The sequence below is a fragment of the Silurus meridionalis genome, chromosome 12, assembly GCF_014805685.1.
Source record: "Silurus meridionalis isolate SWU-2019-XX chromosome 12, ASM1480568v1, whole genome shotgun sequence".
In the NCBI taxonomy this organism is placed as follows: domain Eukaryota; kingdom Metazoa; phylum Chordata; class Actinopteri; order Siluriformes; family Siluridae; genus Silurus; species Silurus meridionalis.
In genome coordinates, this window is record NC_060895.1 from 2,694,099 (window position 1) to 2,706,598 (window position 12,500).

The 12,500-nt window shown below is 37.1% G+C and overlaps 1 protein-coding gene across 1 annotated transcript in view; it reads right to left on the reverse strand.

Annotated features, from left to right (window-relative positions):
• Nucleotides 1–12,500, reverse strand: part of grm5b (glutamate receptor, metabotropic 5b) — a 48,149-nt gene that overhangs the window by 28,500 nt on the left and 7,149 nt on the right. The window contains 1 exon segment of the mRNA XM_046863048.1: nt 7,706–7,955. Coding sequence (XP_046719004.1) covers nt 7,706–7,955 — 250 coding nt within the window.

Sequence of the window (12,500 nt, forward strand, 5' to 3'; positions counted from 1 at the left end):
ACCATCTCAAACATGCCATCTGTCTCTCTTGTCTCGTTCTTTCTGACAAGCTGTCTGTCTTTCTGTCTGTCTCACCTTCTCCGACATACTCTGTCTGTCTGCTTCACCCTCTCTGACATGATGTCTCTCTGTCCATCTATCTGTCTCACCCTCTGTGACAGTCTCTCTCTCTCCTTCTCCAACACACCTTTTTCAACATTCTCTCTCTCTCTCTCTCTCTCTCTCTCTCTCTCTCTCTCTCTGAGGAGACATGATGAGGTTGGACCTTGGCAATATGGTCTGGGAAAAGAAATCATTTAGGAAATGTCATATCAGATAGTCTCACACACAAACGTACACACACACACACACACACACACACACACACACACACACACAACAGGGCTAAGTCGATTACAGTGTGTACCAGACAGCGAGTGGGTCAGTGGAGTTTAAATGCTATACACGTTGTCACTCCTCTTGTCCTTCCACACACACACACACACACACACACACACACACACACACACACACACACACACACACATTTTGCTACACCGACACAGTGAAGCCGTTTTTTGAACTGACTTTAGTCAAAAACATGAACAAATTGCAGTGTAACAAGAAATGTGTTTGCAGAGAATAATGTATTTACTGTAGCTAATGCTAATGCTAGTGCTAATATTCTGATGCTAATGCTGTATTCTCTCCAATCTGCTGAAGGATTTACCCTGTGACCTCACATATCCATTACTAAACACACAAAAGTATACGGACACATGACTTTCCCCACCCATATGTGGTTCTTCCTCAAACTGTTACCACAAACTCAAAGGCACATGGTTGTATAAAACGTCTTCAGATGCCATGAAATTTTCTCATCTTTTGAAACCCAAACCTGTTCAACATGTACGATGCAGCTCTATGAAGATCTGCTTTTCTGTGGAGGATCTTCCTGCTATAGAGCTCTGGCCATATTGAACAAGATGATGGAACGCTGACTGCACCCTAGGCTTCTTCACCTCCCCTCCATCAATAACTGAATTTACTAACGGTCTTGTGTCTGAATGAAATCTCACATCGATATCCAGAAAATCTAGAAAATCAGAAGATTGCATCTCATCATAAGAGCGAATGGAGACTACATTTGGAACGGGACGATCGAGTAGCACATATCAATCTTATGGTCAGGTGTCCACAAACATTTGTCCATATAGTGTCTTATTTTTACCATATAAGGATGTCTGGTAAATTCTGTACTTGGTTTAATGGCAGCCTGGTATGACCGGGACTCAAACCCACAACCCACGGATCCAAAGGCGAACGCCTTACCTACCACTACCGTCTGGTTTGCTAATGACTAGAAACGGTGCTAATTATCTTTGAAATTCTGTCCATCAAAGTTGTTTATTCGGTTTCATTCAGTGAATTGTTTGGTGACATTTTAAGTTGCATCAGGGAAGTTTTGTCCCGGTCTCACATGGTCAGGAAGAATCGAGTTCCGTTAACATCTCACACCAATGATAGGCTCCGTCACAGCCATTCAAGCATGAAGAGAAAAACAGAAACCGGTACGTCGTTCATAAATAGTCTACAGCTAGTTAACGACACGTCAGTAAGTTGGGTAACGGTACTAGTTAGCTGGCAAAGAATAGCTTCTAGTTTCACTAACATGAACTGTTACACACCAAAACGATTGAGGGATAAGAGCCTTGCTCAAGGGACCGGCAGTGGCAGCTAGATGGTGGGAATTGAACTCATGACCTTTCAAATCAAAGTCCAACAGCTTATCCGCAGGGCTAACATATCACCAGCAGCCAGCTTAGCGATGCAATGCTAAGTGCATGTTAAACGTCTGAGCGATTTGGTTCTGCAAGCACTGAGCACTGGGATCGCATCCGTGTTCGCATTCACATCCTTCACCCAGACTGTGAACCGTGTGTGTGTGTGTGTTTGTGTGTGTGTGTGTGTGCGTGCATGCGTGCGTGTGTGTTATTTCTTTATAGCTCTATAGCCACTGACAACATACATTTATAACAGACTTACTGTCCCTCATTAGAGCTTCACTCCACACACACACACATGCACAACTCAGGCAGATGGTAATTACAGTAGTGACACTGTGTACTTCCTCCTGCTGTTATCACACACACACACACACACACACACACACACACACACACACACACACACACTCGTGTCTTCCAACACAAGCCACCTAAAGTCACCTGGAGCACAAACACACACCTCCATCTCACAAGCTACAAATAGATACAAACTTGCATACACACACACACACACACACACACACACACACACACACACACCTCTAACACACTTGTCAAGGTAGTGTGTAACTGCGCTTGTGAGTGTGTGTGTGTGCTGTGTGAGTAGGTGTGTGGGGGGTATATCCTTGTTTTCTTTTTGCCCTTCTCTCACTTTTACTCTCATGCTGCCATGTAGGGATTCAGTGCTGTTGCCATGGTAACGCACAGCAGAAGAGGTACCGGTTTTGCATTCCATCTCTCTCTCTCTCTCTCTCTCTCTCTCTCTCTCTCTCTCTCTGTCTCTTTCCATCCTTAGTAAAATAAAAGGATGGCCAAGATGTCAAGGCATGGTGATAAAAGAGAGAGAAAGAAAGAAAGAAAGAAAGAAAGAAAGAAAGAAAGAAAGAAAGAAAGAAAGAAAGAAAGTGTAATACACGATATACTTCATAGGTGTGTGCATGTGTGTGTGTGTGTGTGTGTGTGTGTTTTGTCTCAGTACATTAATAATATGATTTGATGAACAAAATAATTTGCATTCATACACAGCTTTTGTATGTGTGTGTGTGTGTGTGTGTGTGTGTGTGTGTGTGTGTGTGTGTGTGTGATACTAAAAAAGGGGCTTTTTGGAGCACAATAATTCCAGAAAAATTATATAAGGCAAAAATTTAAATTGGAAAGTTGTGATAATAAAATCTTAAAACTCAAATTTCTGTAAGATCCTGAGAGTTTCCATGGAGGAATACTGTTCTGTGCTTATAATACATGCTAATTTTTTATAATGAACAATAATCAATACCATAGCAAAGAAAAGTTGGACAGTAATATAATTGCTGCACACACACTAATTTTACTGTAAATCACACTAATACTACTGTAAATATCACACCAATATTACTGTAAATATCACATTGATTCTACTGTAAATATCACACTAATTCTACTGTAAATATCACATTGATTCTACTGTAAATATTACACTAATATTACTGTAAATATCACACTAATTCTACTGTAAATATCACACTAATTCTACTGTAAATACCACACCAATATTACTGTAAATATCACACTAATTCTACTGTAAATATCACACTAATTCTACTGTAAATATCACACAAATATTACTGTAAATATCATTAATTCTACTGTAAATATAACAATAATACTACTGTAAATATCACACTAATTCTACTGTAAATATCACATTAAGTCTACTGTAAATATCACACTAATTCTACTGTAAATACCACACCAATATTACTGTAAATATCACACTAATTCTACTGTAAATATCACACTAATTCTACTGTACAATCACACAAATATTACTGTAAATATCATTAATTCTACTGTAAATATCATTAATTCTACTGTAAATATAACAACAATACAACTGTAAATATCACACTAATATTACTGTAAATATCACACTAATTCTACTGTAAATATCACACTAATTCTACTGTACAATCACACAAATATTACTGTAAATATCATTAATTCTACTGTAAATATAACAATAATACTACTGTAAATATCACACCAATATTACTGTAAATATCACACTAATTCTACTATAAATATCACACATATATTACTGTAAATATCACACTAATATTATTGTAAATAGCACACTAATATTACTGTAAATATCATTAATTCTACTGTAAATATCATTAATTCTACTGTAAATATAACATTAATTCTACTGTAAATCACACTAATATTACTGTAAATCACACTAATTCTACTGTAAATATCACACATATTACTGTAAATATCACACTAATATTATTGTAAATATCACACAATATTACTGTAAATATCATTAATTTTACTGTAAATATCATTAATTCTACTGTAAATCACACTAATACTGTAAATATCACACTAATATTACTGTAAATATCACACTAATACTACTGTAAATATCACACTAATAGTACTGTAAATATCACATTAATTCTACTGTAAAGATCACATTAATTCTACTGTAAATATCATTAATTCTACTGTAAATATAACAATAATACTACTGTAAATATCACACCAATATTACTGTAAATATCACACTAATTCTACTATAAATATCACACATATATTACTGTAAATATCACACTAATATTATTGTAAATAGCACACTAATATTACTGTAAATATCATTAATTCTACTGTAAATATCATTAATTCTACTGTAAATATCACATTAATTCTACTGTAAAATCACACTAATATTACTGTAAAATCACACTAATTCTACTGTAAATATCACACATATTACTGTAAATATCACACTAATATTATTGTAAATATCACACAATATTACTGTAAATATCATTAATTTTACTGTAAATATCATTAATTCTACTGTAAAATCACACAAATATTACTGTAAAATCACACTAATATTACTGTAAATATCACACTAATATTACTGTAAATATCACACTAATATTACTGTAAATATCACACTAATTCTACTGTAAATATCATTAATTCTACTGTAAATATCATTAATTCTACTGTAAATATAACAATAATACAACTGTAAATATCACACTAATATTACTGTAAATATCACACTAATTCTACTGTTAATATCACACATATTACTGTAAATATCACACTAATATTATTGTAAATAGCACACTAATATTACTGTAAATATCATTAATTCTACTGTAAATATCATTAATTCTACTGTAAATATAACAATAATACTACTGTAAATATCACACTAATATTACTGTAAATATCACACTAATATTATTGTAAATATCACACTAATTCTACTGTAAATATCATTAATTCTACTGTAAATATCATTAATTCTACTGTAAAATCACACTAATTCCACTGTAAATATCACATTAATACTACTCTAAATATCACACTGATACTACTGTAAATATCACACTAATACTATAGTTAATATAATTAATTTTACTGTAAATATCACACTACTTCTACTGTAAATATCACATTGATACCACAGTAAAACATCTGAGCTTTTCCAGAAGCTTTAAAACTAAATAAATGAGAACTCAGAGCTCACAAACATCTCTCCTGTCTACCTAGTCTTCCTCGACACCCTCACATACCCTACAATCAAAAAATGTTCCCTAAGAATTCTGGGATTTGGTGTTTGGAGCATCAGTAAGTGACGTGCAAACAAGGTTCTGTGCTCAATATAGACTAATGACGCATACGGACAGAAGACAGGGTGGTGCTTTGGTGTTTGTGTGTGTGTGTGTGTGTGTGTGTGTGTGTGTGTGTGTATGTTTAATGGCAGCAAAGACGATTTACTGAAGCAGTCAAGCATTTAGATTGTGCCCACACACACACATACACAACAAAGCAAGTGAGTCATTAATATATAAACCCCCTTTATCCACTAATAGACAGCACAGGTGTGTGTGTGTGTGTGTGTGTGTGTGTGTGGGTGAGATGCCCTGTGAATCCTGGCAAAAAAACTCTCATTGACTCCTGGCAGACTTCAGTATGTTTGATCTTCTAATGTCTGTGTCAATTGAATCATGTTGGGGTGTGTGTGTGTGTGTGTGTGTGTGTGTGTGTGTGTGTGGTTGATTTGAAAAGACGATGATGATGATGATAGCAATGGTGAGGATGATGATGATGTGGACAGTGACAATCATGGCGATGGTGCAGGAGAATATCATAACATTAATGATGATAATGATGAAGGTGATGAAGATGATGGTGAGGATGATGATGATGGTAAAGATGATGATGCTGTAAGACGGTGACTGTCATGGTGATGTTGCAGGACATTATAATGTTTATGCTGATGATGATGATGATGATATCGTGAACGGTGACAGTCATGGTTGTGGTACAGGAGACATTTATGATGATGATGAAGATGATGATTCGTACCATTTGTGAAATTGATAAAGGTGATGGTGATGTTCGTGATGATGACGATGATGATGAAGCTCATGAAAATGATGATGGTGATGATGCTGAGGACAGTGACAGTGACATAAAACTAATGTTGATGATGATGATGATGATGGTTAAACCTTAACAAATGCCCCTTAATAAAACAGGAAGACACGAATCGAAGGTTTGCACTGAATTCTGTGGTCCCGCCTTCATCTGGCCGATTTTTTTAAAACACCATGCACATGTTCCTTCACCTTCCCCTTATATCCCATAATCCCTTGCATCAGCCAGATGTTTTCAAAATGACATCAAAATACACTGTGTCTGATTTATAGTCGTGTGTGTTTTTGAGGGAAAAATCGCAAGTGTAATCAGAATATTTGTGCTTTTTTGCTCACTTCTTCTCACGTAAGGTAAGTTTAGTGCAGTTGGTAACCTAGCAACGGGGTGATGTGCTGCTGCTGCTGCCTTCAAACCGTCTCAAGCGTTTCTTTGCACATTGCTTTATAGCCTCAGTAGGCATCAAGGTGGCCGTGCCTTCGGTTCTGATAAAGTGAATGATGTTCTAATGTTGATGGTGAGGAAGATGATAATGTTAATGGTCATGATGAAGATGTAAAAACATGATAAAATGATGACAATGATTATGATATTGATTGATCGCAGGTGAAGACCAGCCTTGATGATGAGAATGATGATAATGTTAATAATGATGATGATTCGCAGTCTCAGACCTGCGTTTATTATGCTGAAGATGATAATGTTGATAATGTTTTGCAGTCTCAGACCTGCCATGATGATGATGACAATGAATGTGATGGTTTGCAGTCTCAGACCTGCCCTGATGATGATTTTGATGATGGTGATGATTTAGTTTCAAACCTGCCCTGATGATGATGATGGTGATGTTGGTGACGATTCGCAGTCTCAAACCTGCCCCAAAGATGATCTTGATGATGGTGATGTTGGTGATGATTCACAGTTTCAAACCTGCCCTGATGATGATGTTGGTGATGGTGGACCCGACTTGACGATGATGGTGATGATCATCGTGATGATGATGACGTTGATGACGATAATGATGATGAATGTGATGATGATGATTTGCAGTCTCAAACCTGCCTTGATGATGAAGAAGATGATGGTTTTGAAGATGATGATGGTGGTGGTAATAAAAGTTGTTAATAATGGTAATGACGATGATGAAGGGGATTTTCACGGCCTCAATCCTCCCCTATAGATGAAGATGATGATGGTGTTGATGATGATGATCATCACTACGTCGGAGATGTTGTTGATAACGATGATGATGAATGGAATGTTTCCCGGTTTTAAACATGTCTTATTTAAGAAGATGATAACAATGGTGATGTTGATAATGATGATAATATTAACGATGATTCATAGTCTTAAACCTACCTTGATAATGAAGATGTTGATGATGAAGATGATGATGATAGCAATGGAGATAATGTTATTGATACTGATGATGTTTATGATGATGATGATAAGAAAGTGGGGGAGGTGGAGGAGGAGGGTTCACAGTCTCAGACCTGCCCACAAGCATTAACTCCCCAGTGAGGTTCAGGCGTCTCATGGCCATGAGGATGCCGCGGACCGTCATGCCCTCGCAGAAACACACCACCACACGTGCCTTGGGCAGACGACTGCGCAGCTTCGCCAGCAGACGGTCAAAACTCTGCTCGCCTGCGTTACTCCAGATCTTATCAGTGTGTGCGATGCAGATCCCTTCCTTCAGAGCCATCTCCTTAAACGCCGCCATTCCACTTTCACCATAGTTACCTGAGGAGAGAGAGAGAGAGAGAGAGAGAGAGAGAGAGAGAGAGAGAGACCATATAGCATTGTGTTGAGGAAGACATGCAAAAGAGCAAAAAAATAGAAAATCATATTAGCCTGGAAAAACTATCTTTATATCAATCTATCTGTCTGTCCATCTGTCCATCTGTCTATATATAACTATTTTAGGGTATATATTTTTCTTCTTTCTCCTCATCTCTCTTTCTCATGTTTTATCTATCTATCTATCTATCTATCTATCTATCTATCTATCTATCTATCTATCTATCTATCTATCTATCTATCTATCTATCTATTCACCCATCAATCCAGCCATCATCATCTATCTATCAGTCCGTCCGTCCCTCCGTCCGCCCGTCTATCTATCTATCTATCTATCTATCTATCTATCTATCTATCTATCTATCTATCTATCTATCTATCTATCTATCTCTTCTAAGTATTTATGTATCTTTCTGTCTGCCTGTCTGTTCTTAAATTCTTTTTCTTCTAGTCTCTCTCTTTCCACATATTGTTGTCTATCTCTATTTTCTTTCCCGTCTGTATTGATGTCTTACTCTTGTTTCTCTCTTTCTCACTCTCTGTTTTCCTCTCTCTATCCCTCTATAATTTCCAGGACAACAGCCTTGTATGACATAATAACCAAGAGAAATAAAGAGAGAGAGAGAGAGAGAGAGAGAGAGAGAGAGAGACTGGTTGAGAAAAATAAGTAAATAAAACGAGTATAGCAAAGACGCGCAAAGACATTTACAGGAAAAAGAAGGAATGAGAGATATTGGGAGAAACAGTAAAAAAGAGAGAGAGAAAGGAAGACACGTGGGAAAAAAAGAAAGCACAGAACGTTTGCCGAAGCAGAGAAAGAAAAGATGGATATGTAAACAGAGTCTATTTATAATGAGGGGCGGAGCCATGACTGTGATTGACAGGCATTATTACCACCCCCACTCTATATTCTAGAAATTCTATAGGGATGAGTGCTGGAGAAAGTTGAATGTAATATGGTAGTGCTGTGCAGCATGTGTGTGTGTGTGTGTGTGTGTGTGTGTGTGTGTGTGTGTGTGTGTGTGTGTGAGAGAGAGAGAGAGAGAGAGAGAGAGAGAGAGAGGGTGGCCACTGGTCTCCGTGGAGGCATGTAAAGTCCTGTAATTAGTCTCACAGTGAGAGCATCAGAGAGCATACACACAGACGCAGATGGTACACGCACCACACACACACACACACACACACACACACACACACACACACACACACACACAATAAAGCCTATCATTAGTTGAAATAATGTGCTGTTTTTTCTGTTCACTGGTGTTTGTTACTGTGAGCTTCTACGTCACTTATTACCACAGGAAGTATGACATTATGTAACACAAAAACACAACATTAAATTAAGCCCCAGGATAATGACAATGTAACGAAACATAGAACGACAACATGATCAGAGGTAACACACAAAATATCATACTGTATAGTGTATGATAACGCAACATGACCGTTTTTAATATGGCAAAACGACAAAACGTCAAATTTGGCAAGCATTACATAGCGTAACAATGTAGTATTACATAAGGTACTATAACAAATGTTACGCAACATAGTGTAACATACCGTAATTGTTATGTATCATGATGTCATATAGCATAATGTAACATAAGTGTTCTGTAACGTAACATAATGTACCATAACAAATGTAATGTAACATAATGTAACATGAGGTAACAAAGTAACATAATGAACTAAAACAAATGTAATGTAACATAATGTAACATGAGGTAACGTAATATAACATAAGTGTTCTGTAACGTAACATAATGTACCATAACAAATGTAATGTAACATAATGTAACATATTGTAACACAAAGTAACATAATGAACTAAAACAAATGTAATGTAACATAACGTAACATATAAATGTAACATAATGTAACATGACATAGTGTACTCAAACAAACATAAAGTAGCATGATATACCATAACAATGTTATTTAACAAGTGGAAGGCAACATGATGCAACATTGCATAGTGTAACATAAAATAATATTCCATAATGTACTATCACAAATGTAATGTAACAAACCATAACATGGAAAAAACAATGAAAAGTAACATCATGTAATGTGACATTATGTAACACAATGTAATATAATGTGCTTTAAATGTAATTCAGCATAATGTAACAATGTAATATAATGTGCTATAAATGGAATTCAGCATAATGTAACACAAAATAATGAAGTATAACATAGTGTGGCGTAATGACATAACGGACTGTGATGAAATGTGTAACATGGCATAAGCTGAGATTTAAGGTAACGTGACATCATGCCACATAATAAAACATTATGCTACATACGTGATGGAGCGTAAAAACCATGCAGCAGGACATGTTATAGCACAACACAACACAACATATAATGTATCATGATACAACAAAATATGACACAATGTAAAAAAAAATCACGTAACGTATCATGGTGCAACAAAACGTTATGTAACAAAACACGCTGCAACATAAAATGATGTAACACGATGCAGTGCTAATAGAAATGGCATAACAAATTTGCTTGTAACGTAACATGGCGGGATGTTACACAACATAATAGTGTAATATATCATGAGTTCATGTAAAATATCGTAACATCAAACAATGTAACAAGCATGACAATGAGATGATTTTATGTAACTAAACAATGTAACAACATACCATGACTCTGGAGTTTCGGATCACTGACATGACCTTGGACGAGTGACATGACCTTTCATATGGTTCTAGAGTCTCAGATGGGAATCTAAAATCATATACATGGCTCTCATCATCTGGCTTTCCTAAGGTGCTTATAAAGTTCCTGATGTGGTTCTAAAGTTCCTGATGTGGTTCTAAAGTTCCTGATCTGGTTGTAATATTCTTAATGTGGTTCATGATTTCCAGAGGTGGTTTCCAATGTGGTTCTTGAATTCGCAATGTGGTTCTAATATTCCTGATGTTTTTGTGAGTCGGTGATGTGGTTCCAGAACTCCTGATGTGGCTTTAAAAGAGTTTACTTGAATTTTGCTCGTAGGTGTGGGCTCTGAACTTCTGCAAATGGTTCTAGAGTTCCTGATGTGGTTCTAGAAATCTTTATGTGGTTCTAGAACCATTATAACATCACTAAAACATGTAAAAAACCATTTTATTATTCATAAAGCTTAAGTCTATTTATTTACATGAATTGAGTTATGGGCAAGAGAGACACACATTTTATTTAATTGTAAAACTGCCAACCCCCCCAACCACACACACACACACACACACACACACACACACACACACACACACACACACACACACACACACAGAGACCCACTCTGAAATAGATAACAACAGTCCACTGTTTCTTTTCAGGCGCTGTGTGAAAGAGGACATCCAGACATGACCATATGGCACATACATGTCCTGCATCCATGACGTGCACAAACACACACACACACACACACACACACACACACACACACACACACACACACATAAAGAGAGAGTGTTTGAAAAGAGAGATAGAGGTGGGGTCAGATAAGTCTAAATGACCAGCTTTAACTCTGCCAACATCTGCTAAGGGTGTAACATCTAACATCTGCACATGGAATAAAAGACATAGAGACGGACAGACAGACAGACAGACAGACAGACAGACAGAGAGAAAATAAGACAGGGATAGTGACAGATAGAGGGAAAGACAGAAAACCGGACGGACAAACAGATAGAGTGAGACAGAGTGACAGAGAGAGTGAGACAGTAACAAACAGAGTGACAGAGATTGAGACAGATAAAGAGAGAGACAGACAGAGCATGAGACAGAAAGAGTAAGTAAGAGAGTGGGACAGAGACAAACAGAGTGACAAAGAGTCTGTCTCATAGAGAGTGAGGCAGATAGTGAGACTGAGAGTGACACTGCATGAGAGAGTGAGGCAGTGTGAGAGAGTGAGACAGCCTGAGAGAGTGAGACAGAGAGTGAGACAGCATGAGAGAGTGAGACAGAGAGTGAGACAGAGAGAGAGAGAGAGAGAGAGAGAGAGAAAACAGAGATTTTGCAGCAGCTTCCCATCAAGTGACTTTTTATCCTTTTTGCTTTTTATGTTTATTCTGTCTCATCTAGTTAATTATTCTCTGTGTGTGTGTGTGTGTGTGTGTGTGTGTGTGTGTGTGTGTGACACACCTGTCTGCATGGCTTCATATCTCTCTCTTTCTCCATATTGTTTCTCATTCTCTCACTTTCTCTTTCTGTCATTTCATTTCTTCTATATAGCACTCTCTTTCCCTCTCCCTGTAGCATCTCTCTCTCTGTAGCATCTCTCTCTTTGTAGCATCTCTCTCTGTAGCATCTCTCTTTCTCTCTTTCCCGTCTCTCTTGCCCTCTCTCTGTCTCTTTCTTTACATCTCTATCGGGAACCTTTCAGCATTCCGTTACCCATAGTTCCAATGGGCATTAAAACAGCCTGAGAATATTCAATTCACACCAGTGCAAGTGCTCTCCACTCACACACACTCACACACACAC